Below are 25,798 nucleotides of genomic sequence, written 5' to 3' on the forward strand. Positions count from 1 at the left end.
TTAGTCTCTATATGCCTGGTTGGGGGTGATGAGAACACACCTTTAGGGATTAGTCGAGGGGACTAACTGGATTTACCAAGGAAAGCTGGGGCTGAGTTCTGGCTCAGGGACAGCTTAGACTGTTAGGCCATGCGATTACCTTCCAACATGCACAAAATTGCCACACATACTCTTGAACGCTGGTAGCAAACATGGATAATAGTCAAATACACTTTGAGCTGATGAGGTTTCTAGTCCCTGATGTGAGCACAATATTGAATAGATTTTCCACAGGGAGATGAGTAGGGAGCAGCAAGTTCAGAAAAAGGAAGGGACTGTGGGGATATTGCTGCATCAAAAAGGATTAGAGAATGTCTCTAAGAGTAAGGAAGCCCTTTACGTGCAGAAAAATATTTTTTGTCAGTTTGTAAGTTACCTTATGATTTGACTTACGCTATCTTTTGCCACGTAAGTCTTTGTTTAACTGTACTTTGAAATCAGTTTATCAGTCTATTTGCACTTGGTGTCAGGGTTTTCTGGTCATGCTTTAAAAGGCTTTTCCCTTCCCCAAGATTATTTTAGAATTCCCCTGTATTTTCTTCTAGAACACTTATAGCTTCATTTTTAAAATTTGAATCTTTGATTCATATGGATTTTATTCTGATGTAGAAGTTCAGGCTGGAACCCAAGTTTATTCTATTTTTCCATATGGTTACTGTCAGCTCTGCTTGGTTTTAGAGTTAGAAACTCTCAGAAGGGCTTTTTAATCACTATAAAGGGCAGATATTATCATGGTTCCCAGAAATCAGAAACTACACTGAGGTCTTCACTGTGTTAGAGAACAAAGGGGTTAATGCAAACAAGGACAAGACCAAATCTAGGATATGTGTGCTGGTGGACAGTCTATCAAGAACCCTTAGATCTGCAGAGTCCCTTCCCTACTTCACCTAATATCAAGTGAGTTCCCCTCCCCACTCAGGCAGAAAACGAGATTTGCTGTCCAAATTGCTTTAAACAGAGGGGCTCAGGGTAGGGACAAGTACAGCTAGGTGGAAGTGAGACCCAATGTTCAAAGGGTATAATGAGCATATACAGACTGATGGTCATGCCCAGAAATTCCTTCTTGAGACCCAGAATGAGTAACCATGCTTATAGCTTCCCAGATTAAAAGAAAGTTGCCCAGAAATGCCTCTGAAGAAACAGACCAATGCAGGAAGAAGTCCTACAGATACTACTAACCTTTGGTAAATATCTCAGTAAAATGTCAGGGTCCCTGTATGATCACTCTATCATCCCCAGATGCCAAATGCCACCCATGCATACAAAGTATCTCTCGCTTCAGTATAAATAGATCATTAATTGTCATACCATATATTTGGGGAAAGCTTCAACATAAAAGATGGTTTTAAAAAGAATTCAGAGGATACAGAAACAATGGGAGCAGGGAAAAATTTTAAAAATACATAAATTTTGCCTGATGAAGTACTATCAGTGGACTCAGAATAGGCGGCTATAGGAAAAAATATTTGGAGAACAAGGAACTCTTAGAAACAAAAAATGCAATATAAAAAATTCAGTGGAAGGGTTGGAAGATAAAGTTGAGGAAATCTCACAGAAAGTAGAGCAAAAAAAAGACAGAAAATTGTAAAGGAAAGATAGTATTAGAGAATCAGTCCAAAAAGTCCAATTTTATCCAAATGAAAAAAGAGTTCTAGCTAGGACAAAATTATGGAATGGAGGAGATTTTAATCATACATGAAAGGCTGTTCCAAAAATAAAGGCCCCATTGTTTTAAGTAGGAGAATTCATCAAGTACTTAGCAATTTGAGTGGAAAAAGTCCCACCTGACAATGTATCGCAGAGAAATATGAGACAATGGGGTAAAATTTTCCAGAAAACCAGATTATATATAATTAGGAATGAAATGTATAGCACTTCTCAACAGCAACAATGCAATATAGAAAACAATGAAGCAATTATTTTCCATGTAGAATTGAACTATATAGTCACACTATTAATAATAGAATAAAGACTTAAGACACCAAAGACCTCCCCCCACCCATTTACATACCATGCATGTTTCTTGGAAAGCTATTGAAAGATGTGCTCCACCAAGATGAGAGAAGAAATTTTAAAAAGTGGAAGTTAGGGAATCTAGGGGAAAAGACAATAGTTGTGTAACCGTCCAAAGAGCTACCAGTCAAAATTAGAACCAGAGGACAGAAGCTTTGTGAGAATAAGTATGAAAGTGATTAGATTATGGATTTGAATGCATGAAGGGATAGTTAGGGTTTTGTCAGTTTGGGGATGAGTAACAAGAGGCAAATAGAAAACAAAGTCAAAAATTAGACAATTATTATCTCAGAGAAAATAACAGTATAATAAAGGGAAATGCAGCTATATTTCATTGTATGATTCATCTGTGAATAAATGTATGTATAAAAATATAAATTCTCACTATTAATGACACTATCAGAAGAAAGAAAAATCAGAAATGCAGATGTGTTTGTGCGCACAGGGTTGTTGGCATAAGAGCTAAAGCCACATTTTCCATAGTACAGTTAATGGATAATGTTTACTATGGTCTCAATGTTTGTGCTCCCCTCAACCCCCACTCCATTCAGCAGTGGGATTCCTGGAACATATGGGGGAGTGTCTGTTTTTAATTTTTTTTAAAGATTTATTTATGCGTACAAGAACTGGGGTACAGGCCAGAGGTGTGGGGGAGTGAGAGGATTCACCAGAGACAGAGTGGGGAGCAGAACAGCAGATCTACTGAAATACACTGCTGCGGGGAGCTGCGTGTGACACAGGAGAGGTCTGCTGTGCCATGTGGGTATCTCCCTGGCCAGGGATCAAACTCTTGCTGCAGAGGCTACAGATAGTCTCATAGGTTGTGTCTTAACCCCTTGTGCCACCAGGCAGGCCCCCTGTTGACAGGTTCTTGAAAATTGCAACTTTAATTACTTTAAGCAGTAATTCAGCCAGGATCGTTGACCAAAAGGATGTTATTCAAAGACTTGCTATACATTCAGTAAATAAGCTGAGAAAAGATGCTCAACATCAGGTATTAGCAAAGTGCAAGTTAAAATAAGATTCTAAGCTCACTGATTTTATTCTTTACCTTCAAAATGCACATGAGGGACCTGCCTGGTGCACAGCGGTTTAAGACACAGCACTGTCAAGCTATCATCAGCCCCTGAATTTGATCCCTGGCTAGGGAGCCAACCCACAGGGCACAGCAGACCTCTCTTGTGATTGCTACCCCCCTCAGCAGTGTATTTCAGTACATCTGCCTGTTCTGCTCCCCACTGTCTCTGGTGAATCCTCTCACCCCCCCCCAACCTCTGGCCTGTACCCCAGTTCTTATATGCATAAATCTTTTTTTTTTAAAATGCACAATACATACCTATTAGCATGGCCAAAACCCAAAATGTTAATATCACCAAACACTGGCAAGAATATGGAGCAATAGGAATTCTTATTGTTAGGGGGAATGTAAAATATGAGTCATTTTGGAAGACAGCTTGGCAGTTTTTTACAAAACTGAAACTCTTATCATATGATCCAGCAACTGCACTCCTTGGTATCTAACCAAATGAAATGGAAACATGGCTACACAAAAACCTATACATGTATATTTATAGCAGCTTTACTCATAACTGCCAAAACTTGGAAGCAACAAAGATGTCCTTCAGTGGGTGAATGGATAAATAAACTGTTACATCCAGACAATGGAATATTATTCAGCAATACGAACACGTGACTATTACGCACTGAAAAGACATGGAGATTCAGTGATTTTAACAGATGTACCACTCTGGTGGGGGATGTTGAAGCTGGGAGTTGCTGGGGGGAAGGAAGTACAGGCAGGCAGTATATGTGAACTCTGGATATTCTGCTCAATCTTATTGTGAACCTAAAACTGCTCTAAAAAAGTAAAATCTATTTAACAAATGACTACTCAGTGTTCAAGCATTTTATTAAATTAGATAAGGAATCTCCACATCGTTGCACATACTGGCTTATATGTGATTATAAGGGCATATCACTTGTTTACAGATGTTTACATATCACTGTACAGAGATACAGCTGTATTTGCCAATGGGTTGGCAAATCTAATACACTTTTAGCCAACTAAAATTCAAAGGTAAAATACGTAATTGTCATGCAAATTCTAGAACAGTGAATCATGACAGAGCTCATTCATTTTATCTTTACTTTGAAAATGCACATGATGTCCACAACCAGAAAAAAATCTGGACTAGCATGTTGTCACTACACAGATATTCATTTTATCTAGAAACATTTATCCTCTTACTACTGGCTTGTTTGATTAGAAATAACTCACCCTAACCACAAAAGGGTTTTTTGGGGGAAGAGATTTACTGTTGTATAAAAATGTATGCCCACTATTCGTATTATGCTTTGAAGTCACTGAACTTTCATTAAAGTATAATAAAGCATGACACCCAAAGAATCCCAGCTATGACCTTTTCACTTAGTTACACTATGTGTGTGTGTGTGTGTGTATCAGTTCAAGATAACACTGTGAAGACCAAGTAGACTGAACAGTAAAACAGTGAGGCTGTAATAATCTAGATCTATTTTAACTTAGAATAAGTGACACTACGCTTAAGACCCTCAAGAGAACCTATGGACTTTGTCCTAGATGGCAGCATTGAAGTCCCCTGTAACAAACAGCTGATTATCAGGTTTGATGTTTGACTAGAAAATAGTCTTGTAGCCTCAAACGTATTTGTTCACATCTATATTTAATTTATGACCACCATATAATAATGGGTAGGTAGACAAGATCAAAGATCATTTTGTAAGCTTTGCCTCCCCACAACCCCCCACCTTCCCATACAATTTTCCCCTGCTTTAAGCCAAGAGGCCAATGCTGAATTCAAACTTGTATGAACTAAGTTTATAGGCAATAACATGCAAATTAGGGGATAAAATTAAATTCATTTGTCAACAGCAAACATTATAAATGTATGCTACTATCCCACTAAACAGAAGACCTAGAGAACCCAAATATGTAAGAAAATACCCACATTAGGTTTAAAAACAAAGAATTTTGAAGGAATTTTATCTTACAGTGGTTGAATTTACCCACCAAAGGCTTAATGACGACAAAACATTTCTGCAACTAAAACTAAAAGAGAATTAGAGGGAGCTGGGAATACATGTTAGATACTAACGATCTTCAAGCTTTGAAGATGTCATTGCATGAAGAAAATTATGGGAAACACTGTTCCCGATAATTATGTACACCCTTAGTGTAACATATGGAGAACACTGTCTCCGATATAGACACTGTGGTAGGCAAAAACTACCTTGTTCTTTATACATTATGGAAGACACTGCTCCCGATAATGTGAGTTAGGTTTGTGACAAAGGTACTGGAAATTTTGCAAAATTCGAATTAAAAGATACATTTTGGATAAAGTGAGCTGTAGATTTTTTTCACAAGTATTATCTCAGCCGTTAAGTGACATGAATGTTAAAACTTGATCACAATTCATTGTATTTAGGGGAACTGTAATTTTATCTGATTGGCTGAACAGACATGTAACTTATTAGCAACCCCTAAATTTAATTCTTCTCCAATATTTTAGCTTTATAATTTTATTTGGCTTGTGGATGTTTTAAAAAACCTTCACATGTTGGCCATAAATGCAAAACTTCCAGTATCTGTTGGGTTTTATTAGCAGATGCTGCTTTTATTAAAAAAAAACGACAGTATAACTGTCATAATTATGGAAGGCACTGCTTCCGATAATTATCTTCTATAAAAAAAAACACCATTTATAGTGAACTCTGTCACTGATAAATAAACAATAAATATCTCAGTGCCAAAATGATAGAAAGCTTTCCCAAAAAATTAACACTTTGGCCAAAATTTGGCAGTGTGTTCTTTAAAGTCTGACAAACTGAGTTTGAAATTAAACACCTAAAACTGATTTTTAAAATAACTTTGGAAAAAAATAAAAACAAAAAACTAAATGCCTGCCTATGGGGCAAGGGACAGAGGAAAAGAAAAAATACTAAGTCTTTGGCTTCTGGTCTCCTCTTTTCATAAATACCCTTGAGGTTAACACATTTAAGGCCCTACTCCTGCAATTTAAACAGTTGAACCTCATTTTATCCAGCTGAAAGACCTCTATTTCAGACCTCATTGCAAGAATACAAGTCCCACGTCTTCTGAAAGTTAACTGTTTCACTCAGGGATATGGAAACCAACTAAATCCTTAAAGAAAGGCATACATCTCATTTGGAGAACAAGTTCTTAAAACCTGGTTTCTTCACTCTAGCATTAATGAAGATGGAGTATCACACTAAGCTACTACACTTTTATCCCTCCACAGATATCACCTTCCTCCTCTCACTCATGCCCAATCCATGTCCTTAGGATTTAGAACAGTTCCCGTAACTAGTCTGACTTTTTCTTAACTGTAACAAGAAAGAGGCAGTTCCCATAACTAAGCACTTAAAATTCTAAAGGTAATCTGAAGAAAATATTTTATCAAGATCATTTTTAAGTGGTTATTCACTTTAACTTGAAGTGCAGGTACCTACCCTGTACTAAAAGCTGCTGCCTAAAGACACCTAGTAGTACCAAGATGACCGGGTAGAATTTTAACAATATTAGTTTTTGTTGCCTTACTGAAAATTTAGCACAACCAGTATAAGTCTAGAAACCACACTACCTGATATTCTTATACAAGTAAAGGGCATCACATTTAAAATTCATTGTCAATGTCCCAAATGTCACCAGAGAGGGCATTTGCAGCTCCCTGAATAGTCCAAGTTGCTAGAGCCAACTGGTTTCTCAACAGTGTTTCGTTAAAAGCACTGTCCTTTTTCTGACGTAGCTTCAAGTTCTCTATTAAAGCTGGCAGAGTGTGAGAGCCAGAGCCCCAGAAGATATGACGGAAAGGAGATTCTCTTGGAGACACGTAGGGTGAGAGGAAGTGATATTCCACCTATGAAAACAAAACATACAAGGGAGCTTACACAGTTGCTATGAATTCCCGCTGTAAGGAAAGAACCTGACATAGTAAATAATAAAACGACTATCATTCTCTCATTTCAAAAGTTAAAAATTCCCTGATTTTAACAATGTTAACCTTCTAACATTAAAATGGTACAACTTCTTTATAAAAATGAACTCTAGTTGTAACTAGGTTGCATTTTGATTGGAACTTATCTATGGGATGTTTCCAAATTTCCACTGTAACAAAACCTTCCTAGCCAACTAGATAAAAGCAGTGAAGTGCTGAATTAGAGACATGACATTATATTATTCATTTGGAATACATCCTATTCATTAGAAATGAATCACAGAGAAAAATAACAGCTAAAAATCATTACTGATCTCTTCTTAAAAATGTTTTTAAAGTCCAAAAAATTTAATGTTGGGTCAAATGTTTCTTGTGTTTCCAGTTTTAATATGCTGATTTTAGATCCTCTAATAAATAAAAGTAAAATAATCTGTGCTGAATTCTAAAGCTAGGGATTCTAGGCACCAATATTTGTCACTCTACCTTTTAGAAATGTGAGATTTGCCAATTAAAAATTAACACACTTTTATAGTTTCTCCTTTTCTACTTACATTCATGATACGGTTATTGATTTCCCTCATGACAAATCGGTCCTTTCTCTCAGCATTCTTATAATCTGTTGTTAGTCTAGAAGTAGCTCGGAAAAAGTCTCCACGAGCAGAATACAACCACTGTAGATTCAGACCCATCTCCTGAAGTAGAAAGATAGTAAATTCACTACAAGACACTAGATTTCTAAGGATACTATTCTATATACATTTTCCAATTTAGGTGGGGCAACTGAGATGATTTTTAATAAAAGGAGGTGGCAGAAATAAATGCAAGACTCAGAGAAAGCCAACTTATGCAGCACAAGAGATTTCAAGCTCTATAAAATACAGAAATACACTCATTTTAAGCCCAGCAGATAGTACAATTATCCATTCTTAGTCAGATAAGAAAACCATGCTCATTAAGACATTTAACATAATTTACTTAGTAAAAGTATACAACCCTGTCTAGTATATTGTTTTCATTTCGATTCCTCTGTGGAGGACAACTCAAACACTTAGGCTCAATGAACTTCAGGATCTCGTTATTTCTATGTGGTATGTTCCATTTTCTGATCAGTTATAATTAGTTTCACTTTTAAGAAAGTCATAATAATTAAGGTTCAGTTATTAGTGACTTACTTCATTTAAGCAAATCTGGTGACATGACTTCTAATAACATAAAACCAAATGGAAACCACTTACTAACATTGAGTTTTCAAACATTTGAATACTGGACACACAGGGTCAACACTAAATAAGATTGTAACTACTGCCTAAGTTCTCTCTCCATCCATGTCACCTCACAGTTCAAAGTCATGCTTAAGATCTTTTATTTTCTCTGGGACTTACTTCATTATGGGTGACCTGGGACTGTATCAATAGAAAGCACAGTTTCATATTCTGAAATACTTGGTGTATGCTTTCCCAGATCTATTAACCCACAGACTCCCAAATTCTCTTTCAAATGAATTTATAGATTCTAAGCAAAATTATACTTTCGTTCACTTTAAAACATACTGTCGGGCCTCCCTGGTGGCGCAAGGGGTTAAGCACAGCACTGTGAAGCTATTCGCAGCCTCTGTAGCACAGAGTTTGATCCTCAGACCACCAGGGAGCTACCCGTATGGTACAGCAGACCTCTCCTGTCTTGTCCACTGCTCCCCTCAGCAGTGTATTTCAGTCAGTCTGCCTGTTCTATTCCCCACTCTGTCTCTGGTGAATCCTCTCACCCCCCCACACGTCTGGCCTATACCCCAGTTCTTGTATGCATAAATAAATAAATCTTTAAAAAAAAATAAAATAAAACGTACTTTGGCTACCAAACATGTCACTTCCAGAAACATCTAAATATCATTCTTCAAACTGCTCGATATTTCGACAATAAGAACCTGATCTTAATTACTATCTGTACCTTTATGTCTGATCTGAATTGGTTTATATCCTTCACAAATGTAAGTATTTTATCATTATACATCTCATAGTTCAGGTTCAATTCAACATCATGGGTAAGTTTAATCATGAGCTGGCCAGCCACTTCTGCTGCAACACGTGTCACTTCGTTTAACTGAGGAATAGTCTGAATCAGCTTCTCATAGGTATCCAGGGTAGTACCCAACAAAGGATAATCTGTGTTCTGGAAAACAGAGCTGGATTAATGTAGTCAGAAGAGTTATAAGAGCAGAAACCTCACATTTCTGTTTCACCATCAAGGTAATAGTAACTAAAAATGCTCTAACACATTCCTACTACAATTTATTTCATGTGCACTATGTTAGGAAGACACCAGTTTTGTATTGCCTCTGAACCTATCCTATTTTCTCCTTTCTCCTAAGGTCTATGAATCCCTGTTCTATCATATCATTTACCCTCAAAATAGATGCTGAGGGCCTCCCCGGTGGCGCAGCGGTTGAGCGCTGGGTTGCGAGGCTGCCCGCAGCCTCTGCAGCACCAGTTCGATCCCTGGCTGCTCCCAGGCCACCGGAGGAGGGTCCCACATGGCACGCAGACCTCTCCTGCCACCCGCTGCTCCCCTCAGCAGTGTACTTCGGTCTTTCTGCCTGCTCTGCTCCCCGTTCTGGCTCTGGTGAATTCTCTCACCCTCCTGTGCTTCTGACTGTACCCAGTGCTTGTACAAATAAATACATAAATAAATTAAATAATGTGATTATTTAAATTAAATATTAATTAAATAAATCAATTAATTAAATCTTTTAAAAAAAAAGAGCTGAGCCAAATTCCTTGAGGTTATGTCTTAGTTCTCTTCTCTCTGGGATTTTGGTACATATTAATGAGGAAGGAGGAAAGCATGCATTTCATGAAATGTACTTTCAATTTAAAATGTTAATCTTACACTAAATTTTCCTTCTTCCTTATTTTTCAGCACTCAGTCCAGTCATGTTACCATGTAACTCATGTTACCAGTCATGTAACTGTTACCTTCCTAACAAAAATGTTTGATGCTCCCAAGATCTTCTTACATTCATTAGACAACTTTAGAAAATGTCTTCAACTCTGTTCCCTACCATTGTCCTTCATGACAACAACATTGTCAATTCTTTGATCTAATTTCAATTCTTAATTTTCAGACTATACATTTCTGTATTACCAGTACACCTCTGAATCAGTACTACCAGACTGACATGTAAACCTCATTTAAATTTTAAAAATACAGGTAAACAGAAATCAATTAATTTTTTCAACCATAGGACCTGACACTTAGTTCTTCCTATGTACTAAGCAGACATCATGAGGAGTTATTTCCATATTTGCTATTCCACTGCAATAGCAAAAGATCAAAGGAATTCCAGTTATGTTAATCTCCAAATCTAATTTTCATCATTCCTACACTCCTTTTCCCTTCTAGTCCCAGACTGAAATCCTCAGTGATTAAAGTCTAGTGAGGACATAGCCATCAATAATTTGATGTCAAGCGCAAGCTTCTACCCGGACTTCCTGTACTACTTTAGACTTTCTTCACCCCTTGAGTTCACTAGAAGTTTGGTCTTCCAAGCTTACCACTTCAGCACAGAAGAATTCATCATTGTGTTTACTCTGCTTGGCTATTAGAACCTTCTAGTTGGCTTTTAAACTAAGCCAAGGTTATCTTCCTACAACTTGGTGATGTCAAAAATCTGGTTTTTGTGCTTTTTACCCTATTTAAGAGAGTAACATCTCTGAACAAATCTGGAACGGTAGCTCAACAAATATTAAGAATAGCATGTCCAGCAGAACTTTGATGGAAATATTCTGTGACTGCATTGTCCAATAGATAGCCTTGTTAGTAAAACTCATCATACTTAAAGTTTTCAGCAAATAAATTCAAATGCTAATTAAGCTGAGATAATTCCACATTAAGACTGATAATAAAGGAGCCTACAATATATTGCAAAGTGTAGAACTCTTAAGACATTTTAAATACTCTAGGAAGTTTGATCTCAAATGTGATGAAAGAGATCTAAGATGTAATGCTTTATAGTTTTTCAGACTTACCTCACAAAAACAGAAAGAAACTGCTGGGATTCCAGAATATGCAAGGAAAGGGAAAGCAGCATTATCAATAGAAAATTTCTCACTGCAAGGAAAACAAGAACATCTCTTTTAAATTTCTTCTAAAGAACAAACTATGCTCCATGCAACCCTTCTCCCTGCCTCCTCCCCCTGCCTGCCTGAACTGACCCCAAATAAATTTTTAAATTGAAACTCTCTAGGTATAGAACCTTGCTCACTGCAAGGTTAGGTTTAGATCTCTACCTAACACAGTAGATGCTACTCTACTGGTGACTGTGCTTTTCTATTAACTTGTTGATTCACTTTTCTCAACTTACACTTTGTTCATCCAGTTGCTATCCTGAAATAAAGGCAGTCCAGTATTTGGATGTTTCACCTGTAAAATAAGAAATTAATTTACTCTTAAAGTTTATCTTTCTGAACATAAGTTATTCAAAGCTAGTCACTAAAATGCTTCTCTTTATATTTTCTTGAAAACTATTTCTTTAGAACAATTAAAACAATCTTGAATTTCTGAGGTTAATCTTACAAGTGCTGCTAGTTCCTTTAGTTATGAGGAAAAAAGCTTTCCTTCTTAACTAATATTTTTAAGGTGGCTTTACTGCAATTTTAACAGTCCTCTCTAGCCTTCATGATATGCCTATCTTGTTTCTGGTTTTTTCCTTTCTAGCACATTTTATAATCTTGTTTGAGACCCTACAGTAATCCCTAGTTTCCCATGAGCTCAAAGTCAAATTCTCTGACCCTCTTCCAACTTCAATCACTCCAAATACATAGCCTCTAATCCCATTAGGCAAATCTTGGTCCCCCCTCATTCAAAACTATGTTTATTCACATGTCTGTCTTCAATGCATAATTCATCTGGCCTTCTAATTTAAATCTTAGGTATAGCTCAAGTCCATTTAAACCTTCCTTAATATTCCAACCCCCTATGGGCACCTAAGTACAGCTTAGGCCTCATGGAATTCTATTATATATTCCTAAATAGACTACATATTCTTTGAGATCAAAGCCCTTTATATAGTGCCTCCACCACTTTACATGGTTCAATAGGCTAGGGGTAAATAAGCCAAAAGCATGATTTAAATAATGCTGCTGTAGAACTTATTCTTTATTTCTGTTTTTGGTTACTTGCAATGGCTTAAATATTAATGTTTTTCATCCTATGAACATCAAACAAAATACTAAGTTATACATTTTTGTAATTAGGCATACACTCACATCTTGCATTGTTTTCTCAATAAGAGAATACAACAGTGGGCTGGCTTGAACCTTGAAGTTGCTTGTACCTGCAAAGAGATTATTTTAACATTGCCTAGTTAAAACTATTCTCTAGTCAAACAGTTTTCACAATGCTACTTTTACATCTAAAAGTTTCCGGTAAGCAGAAGAAAATAACCGAGATAAATGGCACATACAATTGCCCTCTTAATGAAGGAGATAGAAGTGAATAACATACAATTGCCCTCTTAATGAAGGAGATAGAAGTGATGTATGAGTCAAATTCTTTATTTACTGCCAATCTTAATTTGAATCAACTAAAGTTCTTATTTCTTGAATTTGCATAACTTTAAGATTAATGATTTTTTGGGTGTCTTTTTGGTTCCCCCACATTTGGGCAGCAATCTGCTAGCTATATATAATGAACTATATATAAATTCTGCTGCCTAGGTAAAATGGAAAGTGATTAATTCAATAAAGATTAGCTTAATTATAACTCCTCCCTTTTTCTTTCCAATGTAGACATTTCACTATTTTCAGTTCATCCATTGGCTACTTCAGCAAATCTATTAACATTAGAGGTTAATAAGTACCTCTCTGTACAGAATGGTTTAGTTCCTTCTGGTCTAAATTACAGTGTCGACTAGTAGTTCTCAAACTTAAGCATAGCAAAATCACCCAGAGTACTTGTTCAAAAACCTTGCTAGAAATGTTTCAATGTCTGACTTACATGGCCTGAGGTTTCACTGTTTTTGCAAGGTCCAAAATTTTACATCTCTAAAACTTCCTAGGTTATCCTGATGCTGATCTGGGGACCACATTGAGTACTGCTCTAATAAGGCAACCTGTACCCATTTTATAACATAATGAACTACTTAAGAAAGTCAATTTTTTCATCTGGTTGTGGCCAATAGCAATTGTAAAAAAATATCATGTGCTACTTAAAAAAGCTTTCTTCTGCTGTTTTATGTGTAGTTTGCCTGAATCTATAAACAGCAAATGAAAGGGATACTTACCAAGAACAGCTTTATCCAGATTAATGTAGGTGAAAGTCTTTAAATGCAAGGAAGAAAGGTATCCCTAGAAAAGAAAGAATATTAACATGTATTAATCTAATTATCAAATTAAGAGCTACTATTAGGGATTTCTTTTTCTTTTTTTTTTTTTAAAGATTTATTTATTTATTTATACATACAAGCACTGGGTACAGTCAGAAGCGCGGGAGGGTGAGAGAATTCACCAGAGCCAGAGTGGGGAGCAGAACAGGCAGACTGACGAAATACACTGCTGAGGGGAGCAGCGGGCGGCAGGAGAGGTCTGCGCGCCATGTGGGACCCTCCTCCAGTGGCCGGGGAGCAGCCGGGGATCGAACCGGCACTGCAGAGGCTGCGGGTAGCTTCGCAACCCAGCGTTCAACTGCTGCGCCACAGGGGAGGCCCTAGGGATTTCTTTTTAAATTTGGGTTCTATTTAAACTAAATATCCAGAAGCAAAAATGATTTAATCAAACCTAAAAATGCATGGTTTCTGGCGGAGAGTTTAAGCTAGTACAAGTCAGGTGCCCATTCTGGGTACAGATGATACTTAGTTTATTACCTCTAGCCATTCAGTGGCACCAACAGCTCCGAAGTCTCCAGCACTCCAGCTGGCAAAAACAATACTTCTGCTGGGCTTAAACCCACCTAAAGGACAACAAAAAGTTTTATCTTAGAAAGGTTATATGTAGGCAAGATGAAATCAGAAATGTCTAATTCAGGACAGCAGAGTCATAAGATTCATAATTATTTTCTTTTTGGGGCCCCAGGTGAAATACCAAAAAAGGAACAGGAACAACAAGGGATACAAAAACACTAATTTGAAAGGAAACCTGCACCCCTATGTTTATTGCAGCACTATTTACAATAGCCAAGATATGGAAACAACCCAAATGCCCCAAAATAGACTAGTGGATCAAAAAGTTATAGTATATTTATACAATGGAATATTATATAGCAATCAAAAAACACAAATTCATGCCATTTGTGACAACATCAATGGAGCTGGAAGGGATTATGCTAGCCAAAATTAGTTTGAAGGAAAAAGATAAATACCAAATGGTCTCACTTATATATGGAATATAGAGAAGCCAAACAAAAGGTCAAGAAAAAGTCAAAACTAGCAAGCTCATCATAGAACTGAGGCATACAGCGAAGGAGGAGGCAGGAGGGGCCAGTAAACAGGGGAGGGATGAACACAAGGGAATAAGGTGATGGTTCACAGCTGATACAATGGTGGGAGAACTGTGGGGACTACAACGATGCAAGAAAAACATTAATAAATAAAAAAACAGACAACAACAACAATAAAACAATTATCATGAAATAGAATTAAAATTCACAAATTTAAGTGATATAAAAGAATTTTCAGGGTCTCCCTGGTGGCCCAAGGGGTTAAGACGCAGCTTGTGAAGCTGTCTGCAGCCTCTGCAGCACGAGTTTGAGTTGGATCCCCAGCCGGCCAGGGAGCAACCCACATGGCGCAGCAGACTTCTCCTGATTCGCCCACTGTTCCCCTCAGCAGTGTACTTTGGTGGATCTGCCTGTTCTATTCCCTGCTCTGTCTCTGGTGAATCCTCTCACCGACCCCACACCTCCGGCCTGTACCCCAGCTCTTATATGCATAAATAAATCAATCTTTAAAAAAAAAAAATTTTTTCAGAGAAATTAGTGACATTTTAGGGTTATATGTACCACTGCCCTTGACTCTCTTCACCATTACATGTTTTTCTGTATTAAAGTGTTTTCAAATAAAAATTAACTTAGTCAAGAATGTGATGGGGATTTGCATTTGTATGAAAGTGGGTATAGTGGAGTGGAAAATACCATGGAAGAAAGGGGTGAACGTAAGCCTTCATATATTATGATATTTAAATATAAAAAAACTTGTATTTATAAACTGAGTATGTAAACATTCTACTACATTTATAAATACATTAATAAAAGTATAATGTTATAACAAAACTATAGAATAGTAGTACAAAGAACACATGCCACCACTTGTTTTCAAATAGATTGCATGGAGACCAGACAGATTTGCCATATCATTTTGGATATCTCAAAGTAAGAATTAGGGCCCAACACTTTCCTCCAGTGTCTCAAAGAAATTGATGATTCCCAGTGCCATGACAACAGCACATAGGAAGTTGTTTCACAGTCAAACGCAGATGCTATGAAAGATAATCTGCTTTGTCTCTTTATATTTAAGAGCACAGGGTCTGCCATGCATGAACCATAAGAAGGGAGCCAAAAGTGAACAAAACATATTACAACATTTAGAATTATAAGTAGCATACAAATGCTCAAGATCCAAAATTTGTACTCTACCTTTTAAGACCATATCCGAGAATACACTGGCAAGTTCCAATAAGAGAGCTGTTCCTACACTGGACTTTGCAGCTCCAGGACCCCAGGCGTCCCTCTGGGCCCCTACTACAATATAGCGATCTTGATTTAAAAAAAAGAAAAGATAACATACAATCAGTTTTCAAATTGTTTTGTAATGCTGAAGTCTAGAAAAAGCACAGTAGAAGGGTTAAAATGTAGCACAAGTATTAGGAATAAGAGACTTCAGATGTGACCTAGGACTCCAGAGACACAAAATTTACATGATGATACTAATCTTCATTACTGTAATAGAATTGCCACTCTTCCTGTATTATCAATTAAATTTATACTCTACTTATTCATGCTCACTAATAGTTTAGTAAGCAACTGAAGTCCAAAGTCTTTCCTGACTAAATGTATGTCTATTTGAATGCTTTTACACAGCGAGATTGTCACCCATTCATTACATATTGTCTTTGGCTGTTTTCATACTACAATGGCAGAGGTGAACAGATGCAACTCTATATAGCCTAGAATTGCTTATTGTCTGCTCCTCAAGAAGAAATTTGCTTATCGCTGGTCTATTCAATAATCAAAAACATAGGGCCTCCCCTGGTGGCGCAGCAGTTGATCGCTGGGCTGCGAAGCTGCCCGCAGCCTCTGCAGCACCGGTTTGATCCCCAGCTGCTAGCGAGGGTCCCACATGGCGCGACAGACCTCTCCTGTCTGGCCCGCTGCTCCCCTCAGCAGTGTATTTCGTCACTCTGCCTGTTCTGTTCCCCGCTATGGCTCTGGTGAATTCTCTCACCCTCCCGCACTTGACTGTACCCAGTGCTTGTATAAATAAATAAATCTTTAAATAATAATAATAATAATAATAAACATATTTTGTAGTCATAACGGTCAGTTTTGACAAGTTAACTTCCTAGGGCCTTATTACCTCCCAATAAAACTGACAATTAAATAAGTGACTTTAGGATACACAAGATTTACCAATTCATGAAACCAAGCATAGCCTGCCTTCTTGCATTCCCTCCTCCTCTGGTCATATCCTTACAGAAAACAGAAAAAAAAAACCCAAAAAACCAACAAGTTCTTTACCTGGTTCTTCAAATCCTTTAATAACTCCAAAGATGTTCAAAATTCTTACTTCTTTCAGCACATTGTTTACAGTGAGCTTCACCATTTTACTCTGTACAGACTGTAGCTTACATGAAGAGTCTGTTTCCCAATCAGATGGACAGTCTCTTTCCATATTTCTAGAAGTAGAAAATAGAGATTAGAGTTATTGTTATTTCCCAGGTTTGTTAAATCAGTCCACCATCCTGACCAGTAAAGTTCTAGGTTAAAAGGACTTAAAAGAGAATACACAAAACTCACTCCCTTTGGGCAATCATGAGAAGTGTGAGTTACTTCCTAATTTAACCAATGTTTAAAAAAAATTTTCAATGGGCCTCCCTGGTGGCATAGGGGGTTAAGTCTCAGCACTATCATGCTTTCACTGCTGCTGCCTTAGTTCGATCCCTGGCCAGAAAGCTAACCCACATGGCACAGCAGACCTCTCCTGTCTTACCTGCTGCTCCCCTTAGCAGGGTATTTCAGTAGATCTGCCTGTTCTGCTCCCCGCTCTGTCTCTGGTGAATCTTCTTACCCCCCCAACACCTCTAACCTACACCCCAATTCTTTTATGCATAAACAAATCTTAAAAAAAAAGATTAAAAAAAATTCTCTACCATTCTTACCTTATGTGTGCCTTTATGCCAGAGACATACTATAGTTTCCATTTGAAATAGATACTGAGATGGATTAAGATTAAAATTCTTACACAAAAGTCTACTAATATATTCTCACATTGCCTAACTCTTTCCACTAAGGTAGTAAACATTCTTATTTCAGTAATCTGAGAATATTCTCATGGTGCTGGAAGGTATTTTCCCATATTTAATACCTTTATGTGATATCCAAGTAACGATTGCTCTAAAAGATTTACTTACATAAATATATCGAAACATTACTACCCCCTATTATACAAAGATAAGATATATGGATGGTTTCATAGATTAGAAAAGATTTATAGGTAGTGTGCAAAATTAGCTAGTTCTAAGTTTTGTATGAGTCAAAAAGAATCACCTATTACAAATGCCTTCGATTGTGTTATTAATAGTCACATTATATTTTATGAAGTTCTTATAGGTAGATGGTTCATTTGAGATCAATCACCCTGTTAAGTGGAATATATTGTAGTTATCTAATTAAGTCTAAGAAAGAAAATCAATGGATTTAGAGTAACTTATTCCACACCAAAGAGCAAATAAATGCTCACTTAAGCTTCTAAATTAGATCTCCATGGTATGTCAATACCATGTGGGAAATTAATCAAGATAAAGACAAAAATTAAAAATCACATCATATCAAGATAAAAATTAATGACATGTACTCTAATCAGACTGGTTTCTATTTTTACAGAGGGATACTTATACACTAGGGAGGATATCCAAAAGGACTAATCATGACTGTAAAGCATTTAGAAACTGTCATGAAAACCAAGGATACTCACTCTATTGACAAGAAAACTTAAATTGTAATGTTGCTAACATGAAAATCCTGAGCTAATGGATATTAATAGGACTTAACATGAATTCTAACAGATTTTCCCCAATAACTGAGTAGGTTGCAACTGGCAACAAAGTGCTTTACCACAAAATGTACTCAAGCAGAAACTGTGCCAGGATTATTACAAAAGGAATTCACTGGGTGAATTGAACTAAGACTCCTTGAGTTTATAAACTCTGGCCTACTGTTAATGGACATGTGTGCCCAAAATGTTCCGAATGTGGAAAATTATAACCAATTGTTTTAAGATTTTATGAAATCAACTTAAATAGATTATTCTGTCCTACTCAATAAACCTCACCCTTCACAACAGCTTTCAAATAATAACTTACTGAAAGAGCTTTTCTGCACTGGCTCTGGAAATTGTCTGGACAGGTATATTAGGCAGTCCTGATGACTGAGATGGTGGAAACTGAGTGTGATTGAAAGACGGAAATCCAGGTGTATAAGGGTCGCCTGTTCCCAGATGAGCCTAGTGAAACAAAAGCATAATTAGCTCTATGGGTACTTATTAAAGAAGTTTCTTATAAGGTTCAGATTCAGTATGAGGCTATAGTACAAGCTTAATTTATAGTTTAGCACCTTAAAGCCTAAATGGTTCTACCACTCGTGACTCTTGTTTTATATGGCCTATGCCAAATTCTCAATTTAAGATTCTACTGATAAAGTACTTTTAGCAGTAGTAATTACGTCTCAAAGTCATGTAATCCATCTTTTTACTTACTACTCAGAAAAGCTCTTTTAGGATGAGTATTTAAGACACAGTTCTATTTCTACTAATATGGATGGAACCCAGAAACATTTTTGAAAATTGAAAAACTCATTTACATAAGAAATAAGAACTCACATGTCCAAAGAAAGGAAGGTCTGCATTAACAATGCGAAACTTAGCATTGTCCATGTATATCAAGACACCAATTGCATTGTAACTTTCAGCATTTGCTACCTAAGGAAAAACATGGAAAGCTCAAAAAATTAATATCTAACCATACAAAATTAGAATATATAATGGACTAAAGGCTAAAAGACAAAAGGTTACAAAAGACAAAAGGTTACAAAAGACTATACCAATATTCCCAAATATTACAAATAGTATGCATGCTTAGGAAAAACTTTTGCCTTAAAATTAACTCATTAGAAGGGTTTAAAAGGGCCTCCCTGGTGGCGCAGGGGTTAAAGACACAGCACTATCAAGCTATTGCCAGCCACTGCAGCACATTCCATCCCTGGCTGGCCAGGGAGCAACCCACATGGTGCAGCAGACCTCTCCTGTCTCGCCCGCTGCTCCTCTCAGCAGTGTATTCCAGCAGATCTGCCTGTTCTGCTCCCCACTCTCTATAGTGAATCCTCTCACCCCTCCGCACCTCTGCTCTACACCCCAGTTCTTGTATGCATAAATAAATATTTAAAAAAACCAAAACTTTAAAAAAAAGGGGTTTAAAAGATAAGAGGAGTAATAAAAATCCACCCAAGACAACCCATCTCTTGATGTTACAGTCCAGTCCCTTGTGTAGGTTTGACTTTATTTTATACATTTTTACATCATTTTTCATTTTTGTACAATGTATGCATTTTCATCTCAGTGATAGTCCCTGTGAAATTCCCACCACCCATTTACCTGTGTACCATCACCATAGTTCCTTGTGCTCTTCCCACCCCTGTTTTGATCCTACTCTCCTCTCCCCCTGTGCAAAATGTCTCTGGCTTATAGTTGCCTGTTGATTTTGATTTTTACTTTATTATAATTATTTTTTTTTCCTGATCCCTTATTTGGACCCTCTACATTCCTCCTATAAGTGAAATCATCTGATATTTTTCTTTTTGGCTTATTTCACTGAACATGATCCCTTCCAGCTCCATTCATGTTGCTGCAAATGGCATGAGTTTATCTTTTTTTGATTGCTGAGTAATATTCCATTATGTATATATACCGACCTCTTGATCCAGTCTTCTATCTCTGAGTATTTGAGTTGTTTCCATAGGTCTTTTAATTTTTATAAAAGTTATAACTAAATTCCATATATACAGAAAACTCAGTTACATAGACACATTTAAACTGCTTTCACTTAGGTATTTCTGGTTACTTAATTTTTATTGAAAGACAACAGCTACACAATTCTCCAAGTGACTATGCCACAGCTTTGAAGTATTCTAGAACTTTAGATAATTGCTTATTTGGATTTACTTTAATAAATTAAATTGTATCAAGTGTGAGAGTTTAAGACTGCTGAATGTAAGAAAAATAAGAATACCATTTAATTGAATGATTTGATAACTCATACTCACCTTTTCAGCAAAAGTGATTTTCCCTGCTCTTACAATTACTAAAGATCCATTCACAGGAGAGTGTAAATTCTCAAAGTCTTCTTTAGTGCCAAAATTAGCATGAACTAGTTTTCCCTAGAATAAAGGCATTAGATTTAATGAGTATTAGGCATTAAAACAGTGATAGAATCTTTGACAGAACAGTTTCACAGATCAAACCCAAGAGAGAAAACCAAATAGGGAAAAAGGAGGCCAAGATCTAAGAAAGGCTATCTGAGAGTTCTAAAGTTTAAACTGTTAGGGCCTCCCCTGGTGGTGCAGCAGTTGAGCGCTGGGTTGCGCGGTGCCTGCAGCCTCTGCAGCACCAGTTCAATCCCCGGCAAGGGTCCCACAAAACAAACAAACAAAAGTTAAACTGTTCATGGTTATCAGGAGTGAGGCTGTAGCTGTGAACTAAAACCTTGAATGTTAACAAAACTATCTACTACCTCCAAACCCCTGGCCCATAGGTAGGCAGGTAAAGTGATATAGTACAGATAACCAGGAAGATAAGAACAATCATAAAACTTCACCTGGCTTGGAAGACATCTGTTAGGTAGATTTCTAAGATGTATAATATATAAGCACATATATATTATAAATTATAAATGTGCTACCTCTCATATGACACATTATACATGTGACATATCTATTTCATACCTGTTACACATATTATACACGATATACATACACAACATACATATCTTTTGTTTTCATGCTAAAAATTTAGAAGAATTCCATCTAGCTGGCTTTTTAAATTTCTGTAGTAGTATGGCCATATTTGCCTAAGTTTTAAAAGATAAAGTAGTAAAGAATCAAACAAAGACTAGACTCCAAATAAGATGGTTATGGTCCCCACACAGGGGGATATCTGATACATGCTTTCATTCAGCAAACATTTCCATGCGTTGGGCAGTATCCAAGGCTCTGGCTCTGGGACATAGCAGTATATGAAACCAACCCCTAGCCCTTGGAGTAGCTTTATGTTCTAGTGTGGAAATAAATAGACAATGTCAGATGCTGTATGTACTATGAAAAAAAAAAAAGCAAAATAAGGGAAAGTGATTAAAGGAAGCACAATTTTGGTCCGATAATCAAGAACACTCCCCAGCAGAGGTAATGTTGGAATAAGGATTTGCACTATGTGATAGAACAAGCCATGTTGATATTCTGGGGAAGAGTGGTACAGGCAAACGGAAAAACAAGTTTTATAATGGCTTGAGGTGAGCGTATACTTCAGTTTGAGTGTTTGAGGAATAGCAGGGAGGCCAGAGTGGCCAGTAAAGAGCAGGTCAGTAGAATTACTTAGGCTCTTGACAACCAGGATGAAAAATTAGATTTTACTTTAACTGTAAGGTTGAAAATGAAAATATCTCATGATCAGTTACATTTTACAAGTAAATTGATAACTCCCAAGAACAATAAAGAATTGTTTTTTGAGCTATTCATTAGGGAAAGCTTGTCTTACTTACAGTAACTGTCGTCGCCTTACTATATGACACATAACCCTCAGGATTCTCCACTAGGTATGGTGAGTTATTGTTTGTATTGACTATAGTCACTGAGTTTCGAGAACTGTGAAAAAAGATTAAGTTAAATGAGACTAAAGTCAACCTTGAGAAAAAAATAATTAAGTGACTTTAAAATAAAGTTTACCATCTCTCAACATACCTGCCTTTCACCTGAATCTTAACAAAATGTTCATCATACCAGATTTTACTGAGTTTCAGTTCACGGAATTTATTTTCAATGGTAAAACCAAGGGTTTCATCTTTTTGAGATCCAGCCTCACGAGGGACATAAGAATTTTCATTCAGCCACCTGGAGGAAAAAAGTCACTGTTAAATGTACTAAAGTTTAACTGAAAATTAATTCTAAACTCAAACATTACCCAAATTGTTTTTAAAACACAGCTCAACTGGGCCTCCCTGGTGGTGCAGCGGTTGAGCACTGGCTGGGCTACGAAGCTGCCCGCAGCCTCTGCAGTGCCGGTTCGATCCCCAGCCACCAGCGAGGGTCCCCACATGGCACGCAGACCTCTCCTGCCACGCCCACTGTTCCCCTCAACAGAATACTTTGTCTGCCTGTTCTGCTCCCTGCTCTGGCAAATTCTCTCACCCTTCCGTGCTTCTGACTGTACCCAGTGCTTGTATAAATAAATAAATCTTAAAAAAGCAAAAAACAAACATAGCTCAACATTGTCCCTCAGAATTAAGATAAACTGTGATCCAAAACTTCTAGATTGACTATATCCATAAGGTCTGCTGTACAGTATATATAAAAGTATTCGCTACATGACATGAAAATGCCAAGAATTCTAACTTAAGACTAAAAGTTAGTGTACCACTAAACTATAAGAAAGCTAGCAAAAGGTAAAAGATGAATTTCTTTCTTACAACACAGGTTAGCTAAGTGTCTAAGGAAGATCTTAAAAAACTAATGACAAAAAGTTTAAGGATACTTCTTAGGGCATAGATTAATGAGTGAGATCCAAAAGAAATCAAGGAACACTAGAGATATATCAGTTTGGGTAGTTAAGCTAGTTTCAATCTAGAGGAGGATGGTTACTGATGCCTGTGTGGATAGTAGCAGGGTTCAGAACAACTTATAAGGGGTTAAGATGAAAAATCAGAGTACAATTAAATCTGACAGCAAACAAGCTATAAGAACTAGATGGCAAAAAGATTTAGGACCTGTGATTTTTTTTTTTAAGAAAAAGAAGAATCTCTACAAAAGTTCTAACTTTATTCCTTATCAAAATAGTTTTAATTCTTTACTGCCTTCTTACCCTCTGACTAAATATTAACAGTTTTCCTGGGGCCTCCCTGGTGGTGCAGGGGTTAAAGTCTCAGTGCTATCAAGCGATCACCAGCCACTACAGCATGGGTTCGATCCCCAGCCAGGGAGCTGACCCACATGATGCAGCAGACCTCTCCTGTCTCGCCTGCTGCGCTCCTCAGCAGTGTGTTTCAGTGGATCTGCCTTTTCTGCTCTCCACTCTCTGGTGAATCCTCTCACCCCCCACACCACTGGCCTATACCCCAAAAATAAATAAAAAATAAAAGTCTTTCCTTACAAACTGTAACCTTTGTTTTGATTCCCTGTAGCTAATAATCAGTATTTGTTCAGGAATTAAGGTTGAACTTATAAAGCAGTTCAAGCTTACTTGATAGTGCTGGTGAAGTCTATGGTATTCAGTTTCTTTGACAACATTGTCTTGAGGTCTGACCAAAATAAGTGAGAAGGTGTTTCAGGTTCAAAGGCTTCTTGAGATTCGTCAGGTTCTGTTTCATCTTTCCCAGGAGGCATCGTTCCTGCCAGTCTCTCACATTCAGTTTTTGGTTCTACACGTTTACAATACCCCAAGTAGCCAATCATAAATCCTGAAGATAAAAAGTTTCAGAGCTGAACTCAGAATTTTATTTATAATCTTATTCCTATAGGAACCATTATATCAACATTTTCAGCTAAGCCTTGAAACATACTCATTTTAATCTAATCATTATCAGTTTGAGTAAATAATGCACCTCATTTTTGTGGAAAGCCATTTAATCTAATAAATTATACAATAACCTTACTTTAAAGTTACTATTTCAATACATAGGTATATATTTTTTCTTTTCATAAGCCTTTTTTGAATCCTCACACTGAGCTTCTATGCTACAAATATCTGGCACATATTTCTAGTACAACATTTACACATTACACTGAAAATGACCCATGTGTCTCTCTTCTCCCACCAGGCTAACCTCAAAGGCAGGAATAGAATTGTTATATTTTATTCGAAGTACTTACCACAATGGCACATAAAAAGGTTTTATTTACAAATAAATGTTTGCTGAGCTGAATTAACAGATTACCTAGAGTTGGTTACAAGAACATTTAAGTTTTTAATGGCCACTCTTACCAATCAAGAAAAAGGTGATTACGGCAATAGTCGCATAGCATATATATCCATTAAACCTTTTTGGTTTTGTGACATTGGCATGATTGCCCCGCACATTGTTGTCAACATTTTCTTCTTCATCTACAGCTAGTTTCATCTCCACATGACTGTTATCACCATCGACTTGTCGAGCCAGACTAAACCGGGTATATGACAATGGTTCTCCACCAAACTGAGATTATTTTAAATAGAGAGAAAGAAAGCATTACGAAAGAGAAGAGCGGGAATAGGAACATTTACAAAGAGCTTGGTCAGGTACTACAATTACTTTTGCACCATTACTATGACTTGCTACACATTTCTAAGGAAAAAGAAGATCCCCTTTCAAACCAACACTCCTCCCTGTGCCCAGTTCCCTCAGTGGCAGGTAAGGGCTATATGGCATTCTGGCATTCTTTATCTCATTCAGCCTTGAGATATATTCAAAATATTATCATTCAAAATATTATCTCTATAACTAACAATTCTTCAGGGTTTCTGTTATGTATGTCTCCTGGTATACATTTTGATCAGTACTCTCAAATTTATCTATCTATTTAGCTGTCCTCCTCAAAATTAACCCTACTCAAGACTGAATTTCTTTGTGAGATCAGTTATGCCTTCAAACCACCACTTCAAATATAAATGGATACCTAGATCTCTTTGGGTATTATATCATTCCTACTGGGTGAAAGTAATAGTTGTATACTTCATATTCTTGTCAAATGAAAACAAAAAAAAATTAATCTTACCAAGTTAGAGAATGCTGATCTAGCTTGATCCATCATTCTGCACCACCACACAGAAGATCCTACTATTAAAAACACATAATTACTATGAGATAGATACCACTGTTCAAGATAGCAAGGGTTTTATATCACCCCACTAGATTATTACATACCAAATTCACTTTCAAATATATCACCACCTTTCCATAAAAGACATTTAACCAAGATATTTAGTTTACAATACAAATTTACTGTGATTCTTGATTAGATCAGAATTGAGATGGGCTGGCAGTAGAAAAGGCCAAATAAGACATTAAAATATGAGAAAATTTAATAGACTACATACCAGATCAGAGTATTATATCAATGTTAGATCTGGGTGGTGTGATAATGCTATTATATTTTTGGAGCATGCCCTTTTCTTGGGAGATTAATGCCAAATAATTTAAGGATGAAAAGTATGGTGATATCTGTAACTTACTTTCAAATAATTTGGTTTAAAAGAGTATATAAGGCAAAACAAATGTGGAAAACTTAATTAGTGAATCTAGGTGAAG

The 25,798-nt window shown here is 36.8% G+C and overlaps 1 protein-coding gene across 2 annotated transcripts; it reads right to left on the bottom strand.

Annotated features, from left to right (window-relative positions):
* Positions 1-6,688: 6,688 nt before the first annotated feature.
* TFRC (transferrin receptor) lies at positions 6,689-25,319 on the bottom strand. Of its 2 annotated transcripts, none has more exons than XM_084231094.1 (18): positions 25,266-25,319; positions 24,496-24,706; positions 23,755-23,971; positions 22,260-22,409; positions 22,061-22,163; positions 20,571-20,684; positions 19,132-19,230; positions 18,617-18,756; positions 16,773-16,930; positions 15,672-15,791; positions 13,906-13,991; positions 13,327-13,390; positions 12,311-12,378; positions 11,407-11,465; positions 11,072-11,153; positions 8,994-9,215; positions 7,601-7,741; positions 6,689-6,971 (listed from the first exon to the last, which is right to left on the bottom strand). In XM_084231094.1, the coding sequence occupies exons 1-18, from the start codon at positions 25,299-25,301 to the stop codon at positions 6,729-6,731; spliced, it is 2,313 nt and encodes a 770-aa protein (XP_084087220.1). In that variant the 5' UTR covers positions 25,302-25,319; the 3' UTR covers positions 6,689-6,728. The 2 variants fall into 2 exon arrangements, with proteins under 2 accessions (XP_084087220.1, XP_084087219.1); XM_084231093.1 differs by having other exon boundaries at positions 22,245-22,409; positions 25,266-25,316.
* Between the last annotated feature and the right edge of the window lie 479 nt (positions 25,320-25,798).

Source organism: Talpa europaea, assembly GCF_964194135.1.
Source record: "Talpa europaea genome assembly, chromosome: 4".
Classification (NCBI taxonomy): domain Eukaryota; kingdom Metazoa; phylum Chordata; class Mammalia; order Eulipotyphla; family Talpidae; genus Talpa; species Talpa europaea.

Coding starts and splice junctions, on each gene's coding strand:
- TFRC (XM_084231093.1), bottom strand. CDS start 25,301: ATGATGGATCAAGCTAGATCAGCATTCTCTAACTTG. Junction 22,410..23,754: donor GACTTCACCAGCACTATCAA/GTAAGCTTGAAC, acceptor TTTTTCCTCCAG/GTGGCTGAATGAAAATTCTT. Junction 19,231..20,570: donor AAATCACTTTTGCTGAAAAG/GTGAGTATGAGT, acceptor GTTTTTCCTTAG/GTAGCAAATGCTGAAAGTTA.